Source organism: Papio anubis, chromosome 6 (assembly GCF_008728515.1).
Source record: "Papio anubis isolate 15944 chromosome 6, Panubis1.0, whole genome shotgun sequence".
Lineage (NCBI taxonomy): Eukaryota > Metazoa > Chordata > Mammalia > Primates > Cercopithecidae > Papio > Papio anubis.
Genome location: NC_044981.1, coordinates 34,406,585 through 34,419,929, shown reverse-complemented (window position 1 = coordinate 34,419,929; position 13,345 = coordinate 34,406,585). Strand labels below are relative to the sequence as shown.

At 39.7% G+C, this 13,345-nt stretch overlaps 1 protein-coding gene across 11 annotated transcripts in view; it reads right to left on the bottom strand.

Annotated features, from left to right (window-relative positions):
- MAPK14 (mitogen-activated protein kinase 14) overlaps positions 1-13,345 on the bottom strand; it is an 84,978-nt gene that overhangs the window by 23,363 nt on the left and 48,270 nt on the right. For 9 of the 11 annotated variants that reach the window (XM_003897513.5, XM_003897514.5, XM_009205005.2 and 6 more), the window contains 2 exons: positions 12,348-12,462; positions 11,695-11,766 (listed from right to left, as the gene is read on the bottom strand). In XM_003897513.5, the coding sequence (XP_003897562.1) occupies positions 11,695-11,766; positions 12,348-12,462 (187 nt within the window). Of the gene's footprint in view, positions 1-4,973; positions 5,023-10,429; positions 10,460-11,694; positions 11,767-12,347; positions 12,463-13,345 lie in introns of all 11 variants that reach the window. The other 2 variants (XR_002521533.2, XR_002521534.2) reach the window with 1 other exon arrangement.

Here is a 13,345-nt window from a genome sequence, read left to right as displayed (position 1 = left end):
TTTGGTTCCATATGAATTTTAAAGTTTTTTTCTAATTCTGTGAAGAATGTCAATGGTAGTTTAATGGGAATAGCATTGAATCTATAAATTACTTTGGGCAATATGGCCATTTTCATGACACTGATTCTTCCTATCCATGAGCATGGAATGTTGTTCCATTTGTTTGTGTCCTCTCTGATTTCCTTTAGCAGCGGTTTGTAGTTCTCCTTGAAGAGGTCCTTCACTTCCCTTGTTATTAATAGCTATAGTCCTGCGTATGTTGTTCTCTTCTAGCAGTTGTGAGTGAGAGTTCATTCATGATTTGGTTCTCTGCTTGTCTATTGTTGGTGTATAGGAATAGCTGTGATTTTTGCACTTTGATTTTGCATCCTGAGACTTTGCTGAAGTTCCTTATCAGCTTAAGAAGCTTTTAGTCTGAGACAACAAGGTTTTCTAGATATAGGATCATGTCACCTGCAGAGTTTGACTTCCTCTCTTCCCATTTGAACACTCTTTCTTTCTTTCTTTTGCCTGATTGCCCTGGCCAGAATTTCCAATACTATGTTGAATAGGAGTGGGGAAAGAGGGCATCCTTGTGCCAGTTTTGAAGGGGAATGCTTCCAGCTTTTGCCTATTCAGTAAGATACTGGCTGTGGGTTTGTCTTAAATGACTTACTATTTTGAGGTATGTTCCATTAATACCTAGTTTATTGAGAGCTTTTAACATGAAGACATGCTGAATTTTATTAAAGGCCTTTTCTGCATCCATTGAGATAATCATGTGGTTTTTGTCTTTAGTTCTGTTTATGTGATGAATTATGGTTATTGATTTGCCTATGTTAAAACAGCCTTGCATCCCAGGGATGAAGCCAACTTGATCGTGGTAGATGGATAAGCTTTTGACGTGCTGCTGGATTTGGTTTGCCAGTATTTTACTGAGGATTTTTGCATCAATGTTCATCAGGGATATTGGCCTGAAGTTTTCTTTTTCTGCTGTATCTCTGGCAGGCTTTGGTACTGGGATAACACTGGCCTCATAAAATGAGTCACAGGGGAGTCCCTCCTTTTTGTATGTTTGGGATAGTTTCAGAAGAAATGTACCAGCTCTTCTTTGTACCTGTGGTGGAATTTGGCTGTAAATTTGTCTGGTCCTGGGCTTTTCTTCCTTGGTAGGCTATTTATTACTGCATCGATTTGAGAATTTGTTATTGGTAGATTCAACATTTTCCTGGTTCGGTCTTGGGAGATCATATGTGTCCAGGAATTTATCCATTTCTTCTAGATTTTCTAGTTTATTTGCATAGAGGTGTTTATAGTATTCTCTGATGGTTGTTCATATTTCTGTGGGGTCAGTGGTGATATCCCCTTTATCATCTTTATTGTGTCTATTTGATTCTTCCTTCTTTTCATTATTCTAGCTGGAAGTCTTATTTTATTTTCCAAAAAAACAGCTCCTGGAGTCACTGATATTTTTGGAAGGGTTTTTTGTGTCTCTGTCTCCTTCAGTTCCCCTCTGATCTTGGTTATTTCTTATCCTCTGCTAGCTTTGGGTTTGTGCGCTCTTGGTTCTCTAGTTCTTTTAGCTGTGATGTCAGGGTATCAATTTGAGATCTTTTTAGCTTTCTGATGTGGGTATTTAGTGCTATAAACTTCCCTTTTTTAAATTATACTTTAATTCTAGGGTACATGTGCACAACGTGCAGGTTTGTTACATATGTATACATGTGCCATGTTAGTGTGCTGCACCCATTAACTCATCATTTACATTAGGCATATCTCCTAATGCTATCCTTTTTTTTTGAGACGGAGTCTCGCTCTGCCACCCAGGCTGGAGTACAGTGACGGAATCTCAGCTCGCTGCAAGCTCTGCCTCCTGGGTTCAGGCCCTTCTCCTGCCTCAGCCTCATGAGCAGCTGGGACTACAAGCGCCTGCCACCACGCCCAGCTAATTTTGTTTTTGTATTTTTAGTAGAGACGGGGTTTCACCGTGTTAGCCAGGATAGTCTCGATCTCCTGACCTTGTGATCCGCCCGCCTCAGCCTCCCAAAGTGCTGGGATTACAGGCGTGAGCCATCACGCCTAGCCCCGCTATCCCTCTTAACACTGTTTTAGCTGTGTCCCAGAAATTCTGGTATGTTGTCTCTTTGTTCTCATTGGTTTCAAAGAACTTCTTGATTTCCGCTTTAATTTCATTATTTATCCAAGAGTCATTCAGGAGCAGATTGTCCAATTTCCATGCAATTGTGTGGTTTTGAGTGAGTTTCTTAATCTTGAGTTATAATTTGATTGTGCTGTGGTCTGAGAGGCTGTTTGTTATATTTTCAGTTCTTCCACAGTTACTGAGGAGTGTTTTACTTCCAATTATGTGATCAATTTCAGTCTAAGTTCGATGTGCTGCCGAGAAGAATGCATATTCTGTTGTTTCTGGATGGAGAGTTCTGTAGCTATCTATCAGGTCCAGAGTTCAAGTGGAGTTCAAGTCCTGAATATCCCTATTAATTTTCTGTCTCGATGATCTGTCTAATATTGACAGTGGGGTATTAAAGTCTCACACTCTTATTGTATGGGAGTCTAAGTCTCTTTGTAGATCTCTAACAACTTGGCTTATAAATCTGGGTGCTCCTGTATTGGGTGCATATATATTTAGGATAGTTAGCTTTTCTTATTGAATTGAACTCTTTACCACTATGTAATGCCCTTCTTTGTCTTTTTTGATATTTGCTGGTTCAAAGTCTGTTTTGTCAGAAAATAGGATTGCAACTCCCGCTTTTATCTGCTTTCCATTTGCTTGGTGAATTTTCCTCCATCCCTTTATTTTGAGCCTTTTGTATGTCTTTGCGTTAGATGGGTCTCTTGAATACAACAGCATACTGATGGGTCATGACTCGTTATCCAGCTTGCCATTCTGTTTTTTTTAATTGGGGCATTTAGTCCGTTTACATTTAAGGTTAATATTTTTTTATGTGTGAATCTGATCCTATCATCATGATGCTAGCAGGTTATTTTGCAGACTTGTTAAGGTAGTTGCTTCATAGTGTCACTGGTCAAAGAAACAGTGTGTTTTTGTAGCGGCCAGTACATTTTTCCTTTCCATATTTAGTGCTTCCTTCAGGAGCTCTTGCAAGGCAGGCCTGATGGTGATGAATTCCCTCAGCATTTGCTCATCTAAAAAGGATTTTATTTCTCCTTCGACTATGAAGCTTAGTTTGGCCAGATTATGAAATTCTGGGTTGGAAATTCTTTTCTTTAAGAATGTTGAATACTGGCCCCCAATCTCTTCTGGCTTGTAGGGTTTTTGCTGAGGTCCACTGTTAGTCTGATTGGCTTCTCTTTGTAGGTGACCTAGCCTTTCTCTCTGGCTGCCCTTAGTATTTTTTCCTCCATTTCAACCTTGGAGAATCTGATGATTATGTGTCTTGGGGTTGATCTTCTCATGGGGTAGCTTACTGGGGTTCTCTAGGGATTTCCTGATTTGAATGTTGGCTGGTCTTGCTAGGTTGGGGAAGTTCTCCTAGATGATATCCTGAAGTGTGTTTTCCAATTTGGTTCCATTCTCCCCAACTCTTTCAGGTACCCCTATTATTCGCAGGTTCAGTCTTTTTACATAATCCCATAGTTCTCAGAGGTTTTGTTCATTCCCTTACCTTTTTCTCTAATCTTGTCAGCAAGATAGTCTTCAAGCTCTGAAATTCTTTCCTCCACTTGGTCTATTTGGCTATTGATACTTGTGGTTACATTATGAAGTTCTGAGGTTGTGTTCTTCAGCTCCATCATTTATGTTCCTTTCTAAACTGGTTATTCTGGTTAACAGTTCCTGTAATGTTTTATCATGGTGCTTAGCTTCTTTGCATTGGGTTAGAACATGCTCTTTTAGCTCAGTGAAGTTCATTACTATCCACCTTCTGAAGAATGGAATTCTGTCAACTCATCCATCTCAGCCTCAGCCCACATCTGTGCCCTTGCCAGAGAGGTGTTGCAACCATTTGGAGGAAAAGAAGCACTCTGGTGTTTTGAGTTTCAGTGTTTTTTCATTGATTCTTTCTCATCTTCATGAGTTTATCTAGCTTTGATCGTTGAGGCTGCTAATCTTTAGAGGGGTTTTTGGTGGGGACCTTTTTGTTGATGCTATTGTTGTTGCTTTCCATTTGTTTTGCTGATGCCAGTGGGCACGCTCTTGTATAAGGTGTTTGGCGACCCCTGTTGGAGGGGTCTCATCCAGTCAAGAGGCAAGGGCCCACTTAATCAAGCACTCTGGCTGCCCCTTGGTGGAGGGGGTGTGCTGCGCTGGGAGGAATCCCAGTCATCCAGATTGCCTGGATTCTTCAGAGCCAGAAAGGGGAAAGACTAAGTCTGCTGATCTGTGGAGACCATGGCCACCCCTCCCACCAGGGGCTCCATCCCAGGGAGATTAGAATTCTGTCTGTAAACCCCTGGCTGGAGTTGCTGAAATTCCTGCAGAGAGGCCCCAACCCGTGAAGGGGTATGAGTCAGGGTTCAGCCTAAAGAGTCAGTCTGGCCATGACCTGCCACCACCACTGTATGGTCTGCACTGTGGGAAATTCCTTCCGGGTCCCAATCGCCCAGTCTCTCCAGCACCAGCAGGTGAAAATGGCAAACTGGAGCTACAGTGATGACAGCAACCCCTACCCCAAGGAACTCAGTAGTCTTATGTAGTCTCCAGTCAAGAGGCCACCAAGAATTTACACAGCTCTGTGCTTGGGACCCAAGGCCCTGGTGGTGTGTGCTCATAAGGGGGATCTCCTGATTCACAGGTTGCACAGATCCTTGGAAAAAGCATGATTTCCTGGGCAGGGTAGCACAATCACTCACCACCTCCCTTGGCTGGGGGTGGGAGTTCCCCCTGCCCTTTGCAGCTCCCAGGTGGGCTGTCGCTCCACCTGCTTTTCCTCACTCTCCATGGGTCATGCCAACCACCTAGTCAGTCCCATTGAGAGAAGCTAAAGACCTCAGCTGCTGGTGCAGGATTCACTCACCGTTTTCGCTCTTCTTGTTGGGAGCCTCTGACTGCAGTACTTCTTATATCTTTAAAGGAAATCCAGGAATTACTAACAACCAGTACCAAAATAATCTTTCAAGGAGACTAATTATAAAACCCAAGAAAAAGTAGAACAGGAAGACAACTTGAAGAGATCTAAAAATGCATAAACCATTACCACTAGACATGTGTAATTAAGTTTAAATGTAATCTAAATAAAATTTTAATGACATTTAAAATTCAGATAAAAATACTCAGAAGACTTTGAACAGAAGGTGATAGGATCTGGATGTTTTGTCCCCTCCAAGTATGTTGAAATGTGATCCCAAATGTTGGAAGTGGGGCCTGATTGAAGGTGTTAGGGTCTTGGATCCTTCATGAATGGCTTGGTGCCCTCCCCACATTAATGAGTGAGTTATCACTCTATTAGTTCATGCAAATGCTGGCTGTTTTTTAAAAGAGTCTGGCATCTTTCTTGCTCCCTCCTTTGACATGTGAAATGCCTATTCCCCCACCACAACTGAAAGCTTCCTGAGGTCCTGACCAGAAGCAGATGATGGCACTATGCTTCTTTTACAGCTGTGCAACTGTGAGCCAAATAAACCTCTTTTCTTGATAAATTACCTAGTCTCAAGTATTCCTTTATAGCAATGTGAAGTGGACTACCAAAGAAGAGAACTTCCCCAACATGATAAAGGGCATTTATGAAAAACCAATAGCTAATATCATACTCAACAGGAAGAGACTGGCAGCTTTCTCCCTAAGACAGGAACAAGACAAGGATGCCTACTTTCACTGCTGCTATTCAGCATTGTAGTGGAAGTTCTAGACAGAGCCATTACATTAGATAAGAGAAAGAATTAAAAGCATCTAAATTGGAAAGGAAGAAATAAAACTATCTCTGTTTGCAGATGACATGACCCTATATATAGAAAATCCCAAAGAATCTAGAAGAAAGCTGCAGAGCTAATAAATAAATTGAGCAAATTTGCAGGGTGTACGATCAACAATCAAAAATTAATTTTGTTTCTGTATACCAACAAGGAACACATCAAAGAAATTCCATTTATAATCACAGCAAAAAGAATAAAATACCTAGGAAAAAATTTAACCAAGGTGAAAGACTTTACAACCGCAAGCTATAAAACACTACTGAAACAAAATTAAAGACTTAAATAAATGGAAAGAGATCCTGTGTTCATGAACAGGATGACTTCATAGTGGTTAAGATGTCACTATCACTTAAAGTGATCTAAAAATTTCACACAATCCCTATCAAAATTCTAAAGCCTTTTTTTTGCAGAAATAGAAATGCCAATTGTTAAATTCATATGGAATTACAAGGGACCCAGAATAGTCAAAGCAATCTTGAAAAAGAAGAACAAAGCTGGAAGACTCACACTTCCTGATTTCAAAGCTTACTATAAAGCTACAGTGATCAAAACAGTGTGGTACTGCCATAAGGATAGATATACAAACCAATAGAATAGAATTCACAGTACAGAATTAAACCCACACATGTATTGCTAATTATATATACCAAATTTCTAAGAAACAGGTAAAAGGTGAATGAAACCAAAAACAAAGGAGAAATCCTAGGGTACCATGTTGATTCAATGGGGGAAGTAATAGTCGCTTTATGGTGCTAGAATAACTGGACTTCCAGATGCAAAAGAATGAAGTTGGGCCCCTACCTCACATCATCTATAAAAATTCAAAACGGATCAAAGACCCAAGTATAAGAGCTAAACCCTATTACATTCCTAGTAGTTATAAAACTCTTAGCAGAAAACATAGGGACAAATTCTTCACGACCTTGAATTTGGCAATATAGTCTACAACATGACATCAAAAAAGCATGAGCAATGAAAGAAAAAAAAAATGGAACTTGATCAAAATTAAAAATGTTTCGTGTGTCCCTAGCACTTTGGGAGGCCGAGACAGGCGGATCACGAGGTCAGGAGATCGAGACCATCCTGGCTAACACGGTGAAACCCCGTCTCTACTAAAAAATACAAAAAACTAGCCGGGCGAGGTGGCTGGCGCCTGTAGTCCCAGCTACTCGGGAGGCTGAGGCAGGAGAATAGCGTAAAACCCGGGAGGCGGAGCTTGCAGTGAGCTGAGATCCAGCCACTGCACTCCAGTCTGGGCGACAGAGTGAGACTCCGTCTCAAAAAAAAAAAAAAAAATGTTTCGTGTGTCAAACGACATTGTCAAGAAAGTGAAAAGACAACCCACAAAATACGTGAAAATACTTGCAGATCATGTATCTGATAAGGGTCCAAGATATATAAAGAACTACCACTCAACAACAAAAAGACAAACAACCAATTAAGAATAGGCAAAATACTTGAATAGACATTTCTCCAAAGAAGATATACAAATGGCCAATAAGCAGATGAAAAGATGCTCAAAATTGTTAGTCATGAGAGAAATGCAAATCAAAACCACAATGAGATGCCACTTTGTAACTACTAGGATGGCTATTAAAAAAAAAAAAAAAGAACAAGTGTGGAGATACAGGAATCCTCATACATTGCTGGTGGACATTTAAAATGGTGCAGCCACTATGGAAAAGAGTTTGGTGCTCTTCAGAAAGTTAAACATATGACGCAACAATTTCACTCCTAGGTGCATAACCAAAAGAATCAAAAGCAGGGACTCAAACAGATGCTTGTATGACAATGTTCACTGCAGCATTATTCACAACAGCCAAAGGTAAAAACAACTCAACTGTCTACCAACAGAAGAACAGGTTAACAAAATGTGGGATATATTAAATACTTACAATGGAATAGTATTCTGATACATGACACATCATGGAAGCACCATGAAAACATTACACTAAGTGAAATAATCCAGACACAAAAGGACAAATATACTATAATATGATTCTACTTCTATGAAATATCTAGAATAAGCAAATTCACAGAGACAGAAAGAACAGAGGTTACCAGAAGGGAGAATGAATGGGAAGTTACTGTTTCATGGGCTGAGTGTTTCCATCTGTGGTGATGAAAAAATTCTGGAAATAGATAGTAGTTGTGATTGTAAATCATGAATGTAATTAATGCCACTAAATTGTATACTTAAAATGGTTAAAATGGGGCCGGGCACAGTGGCTCATGCCTGTAATCCAGCAATTTGGGAGGCCGAGGTGGGCGGACCACTTGAGGCCAGGAGTTCGAGACCAGCCTGGCCAACACGGTGAAGCCCCATCCCTACTAAAGATACAAAAATTAGCCAGGCGTGGTGGTACACACCTGTAATCCCAACTATTTGGTAGGCTGAGGCAGGAGAATCGCTTGAGCCTGGGAGGCAGAGGTTGTAGTGAGCCAAGATCATGCCACTGCACTCCAGCCTGGGCAACAGAGCAAGACTGTCTCCAAAAAAAAAAAAAAAAGTTAAAATGGTAAATTTTATGTTATGTACATTTAACCACAAAAATATTTTCAATTCAATTTCCAAGTTAAACTAGCTACATTTCTTGTTTTCTTCTCCACAAAAATGTTACTGCTCATCACTAGCTGCATTTCAATTGCTTAATAACTAGCCACAGGCAGCTGGTGCCTACAACCACCACATTGGATAGCACAGATATAAAACATTTGCAATACCACAAAAGTTCTAGTACCTAGTTCTTACTTACAAGCCAAAATCAACAATTCCAAATGCAAAATGATCAATAAATAAGGAAAACAGGGAGAAAACTGGACACTCAAACAACGAGTACCTTCCAGAACAAGCTTTTCCAACCCAGGGCCTGCGGGCTGCATGTGGCCCAGGATGGCTTTGGATGCAGCCCATCACAAATTTGTAAACTTTCTGAAAACATTATGAGTTTCTTTTTGCAATTTTTTTTTTAAGCTTATCGGCTATCATTAGTGTATTTTATGTGTGGCCCATGTGGCCCAGGGAAGCCAGAAGATTGGACACCCCTGTTCTAGAGGGTGCATTTAAAAATCATAAATAAGTGGCAGTTGCATGTCTTTCAGGCTGAAGGAAGAGGGTATGAGGCCAATACATTCTCCAAAGGTTTTGAAAAGAGGAGTTCTACGAAGAATAGCAAAGACCAGAATATTAGAAAAAAAATTGTGGCCTACATGACCGGTAGCTTTGGATTATATTCTCTGGGTCTTGGTTTCCTCATCTCTTAAACAGGCGATTCAACTAGATCTCATTGGTGCTTTTTTAAAAAAAAGAATAAAGATTACTAACATCTTCAAGATCAGTCAAGATTAAACTAAAATTCAACTGGGTTAAACTCTAGTTGTACTCAACACTAGCTGCAAACTAGAAGACTGTGCTTTGACCCATGACAACAAAATGGAGTCTTTAGGGTGGTGCCAAGGCATCTAGAGTTGTTAAAAGCTCTGCAAAGTGATTCTGACACACTATGAGGGTTAAGAACCACTATGCTGGAACACAAGTGACTGTATAGTTCAGGCAGGAAAAGATAATGGGAAACATTTTCCTCTTTTCTTCTGGTCAGGCAATCGAAGCTGTATCTACACAGATGGCAACTTACAAGAGAAAGGTTAAGTATATTACAAATAAAAATCCTTTGAATTCGACTTTTACAATCCAGGAGAGAACATCTGTCTGAAAGAGCCAAGTAGAATAGAAACAATAAATAACTAAAACCAAAATTTTGAAATGAATTCTCATGTATTAAAAAATGAATCCCCTATTAATAAGTTGAAACACTAGGTTGTTTATCTAAAGTTCACAGAAGAAAAAGACGTAAGCACAAAGGGAAGATTTCCTATAGGCGGAAAGTTAGCATTTAAAAGGGTCAGAGAATAGACAGGTGTCTGTGAGACCGGACCACAAAGGTACAAGACCCACATTGCTTTGAAAACTTTTTAACATCAGTCTGCCAAGGAGAGCCATCCTTTTCTACCTATCACAGAATTAAAAATAAAACAAAACATTAATGATTCACAGGTAGACAATAAAGTGGGAGGGTGAAGGGGTAATCTGTTTCGCAAGGTCATTACTAAAGATGATGGCTAACATTTACTGGCAGGCTCGTCTCAGTACTTTCCAGTCACTATCTGGCTGAATTCTTACGACAACCTTGTGAGTATGTATGATTACTATCATTTTACGGTTAAGGAAACTGAGAGACATAGAGGTTAGAAAACTTGCTCAAAGTTACACAGCTGGAAATAAAAGAGCTAAGATCTAAACCCAGGAAGTCTGGCTCCAGAGCATGTGCTTAACCTGTATGTACTGTTTTTCCCTCTCTGCCACCTTGTATGTCTACACCGGCATGGAGGTCTGTGACTGACTGAATGGTAGCTGGAGATACAGACACAAGAAGAGGAAGGGGAGTGGGGAACAGAGAATAGCATCAGGATAGCAGCTACTCCAGAGGACAAACCAAGGATGGGACTCTGAGATATGTACATGAGGAAAGGGGGAAGTATAAATTTTCCCTAATTCTCTTACCTTGGACTGTAATATATATATACCAAATTTCTGAGAAACAGATATAAGGTGAATGAAACAAAGGACAAAGGAGAAATACTAGGTATTCAACTAACTTAAAATCCAGAGGTAGGGAGTAATAAGGTAAGCTATGTACAGGGAGACTGCATTCTGTATCAATCCTAATATTCAGAGAAAGAAACAGCTTTACCTGAGAAATAGAGGAGTTTTCAGTTCATAATGCAAGTACATTCTCTCTAGCAGAAGACAGTTAGAACACATGGGCAGATATCACAAACATCACAGCCATTATAGAAGTACATCCCAAACTGTAAGCAAGTGAACTGACATTCTGGTTTATAAACTCAATGAGTTTATTTAGGTAAGGGACTAAAACGACTTTTAGATCTCTAGGCATAATAGATCAGAGGTAACTGTAGCATGTCTAACAGCCCAACCAAAACCAACTGAAGGCTAGTTAACTCAATTCTATAGAAAAAAAAAAAAAAATCCCTAAAACTAATTCTAGATATATATTTTAACATTCTTTCTCACCTAAACATCTTCCATAAGTAGAACTGATAAGAGTTCCAACAAACCACATTTCTCATGACATTATTACTAAACAATGAAACAAGCATACCGCAGATAGGAAAGGAACTAAAATAAAGGGGCTATAATAAACCATAAACTAGACAGTAAGTCTTGGAGTAAATTAGGGTTTGGCTGCAATCTGGGAAAAAGTTTGTGCTGGAAAAACAAAAGTACATTACATGGTAACCTTTTCACTTCTTGCTTTTACTCTTTGTTGTCAAACAACAAACATAACAAGTAAGCAGTATATCATTGCAGGTACCAAACATAGCCTTTTTAATACACAAAACAAACATACTAGCAAGATGTCCTTCATTTAGAAACAGGTATCTTGTGCTCATTAAGTGTTTATACAAGCAGACTAAACCCGTCATTGGGATCTGGAGTTTCTCATGAGTATGTTCAGGTCTCAGAACTGCTGTGGGATGATTAATAAGGGATTGCTGCAAAAAGAAGACAGATTTGATGGGTTTTTCAACTTACGAGGAATTTTTCCAACTCATAAAAGTAAACTGAAGCCTCTTTCTTGGCAAGGCAAGCTACTCAGTAAGAAGAAAAACTTCATAATGCATTATCTAGACTATAAAAGCAAAAAACTGAGAGCCTTTCCTAGAGATAAGTAAAAGGAGTATACATCCATGGACACTGGAATACAGATAAGAAACAAGAATCCAAAACTTTTTAAAGGATACGGTCTGTGCCAGGAAACAATGTTCTTCCAGTCAACAGCTCGGCCATTATGCATCCCACTGACCAAATATCAACTGGCAAAATTAAAGAGAAATAAAAGTACATGCAATGTCACTGTTACTATTCTTGGCAACAATGGCAACAAATGAAACCGTAACTAGGGGTGAAATATTCAAATTACTATTTAAGACATCTGAGGCTCAACAATCATAGTCATTTTTACAGAAATAAATAGCTTACTAAGATCACCTGACTAAAGGGCTATTCAAAGGTGTGGTAAGTCAAAACATACTTAAGAGAAATAAGCTGTTTAAAAAGGGGTAAGTTTCGTATTAGCAGAATGGTAGATTCTTCCAAGTAACATTGAGGGGTTAATATTATGGATTCATTGTCTTTAGGTATAAGTACTCAGAGAATATATTAAAATCTAAATAAATAAAAACCCAATTGCTAAATCACAAGATTTAAAGGCTGTGTATAAAACCCCACACTTCCCCATCTGAGGAAGTGAAATATTTTTACTTGTAGGCTTTAAAAGGACCACTGAGGGAACAAAAGATATTTCTTCCCACTCCCACCATCTCTACTTCTGAGAATCCCAAATGCATCCAACATGGAATTAAATAAGGCCCTAAATAACCAAGGCAAGTAATACCTGTCTGGTTGTAATGCATCCAGTTCAGCATGATCTCAGGAGCCCTGTACCACCTAGTGGCCACGTAGCCTGTCATTTCATCATCTGTGTGCCGAGCCAGTCCAAAATCCAGAATCTAAAGGGCAGAAGAGGAACAGACAAACTGCTAAGACTGAGAAACAGGCACGGGAAACAAACAAACAAACAAACTTCTGCCGCCTTATTAAAAAGGAGAACAAAATAGCACTTTCATAAAAAGATTTCCTGGTCCATGCTTAGAATGTATGGGAAATATACAGCAAGAACTTAAACTGAAATTACAAAAAGCAAAACAAAAACGTCACTCCTAGGTATTTAATCAAGTGCAATGAGAACTTATGTCCACACAAAGGTTTGCACATAAATGTTCACAGTTGCTTTACATAGCCTCAAACTCAAGCAAATGTCCATCAGCAGGTGGACAGATTTAAAAATTCTGATACGTTCATAAAACAAAATACTATTACCAATAAAAAGGAAGAAACCACTGACACACACAATACCGAATCATTACACAAAGCAAAGGTCAGACACACAAAAATACACACTATATGATTCCATTTACATGAAACTCCAGAAAAGATAAACCTAATCTATAGTGTTAGAAGCAGATGCATAGTTGCGTGGAGCCAGAAATAGGGGTGGAGGGATAGGGATTGACTAGACTAGGAAGGGACACAATAAACTTTTTCTTTTTCTTTTCTTTTTTTTTTTTGAGACAGGAGTCTCACTCTGTCACCCAGGCTGGGGTGCAGTGGCGCAATTTCGGCTCACTGCAAGCTCTGCCTTCCTGGGTTCATGCCATTCTCCTGCCTCAGCCCCCTGAGTAGCTGTGACTCCAGGTGCCTGCCACCACGCCAAGCTAAATTTTTATATTTTTAGTGGAGACGAGGTTTCACCGTGTTGGCCAAGATGGTCTCTATCTCCTGACCTCATGATCCACCCGCCTCGGCCTCTCAAAGTGCTGGGATTACACGCAT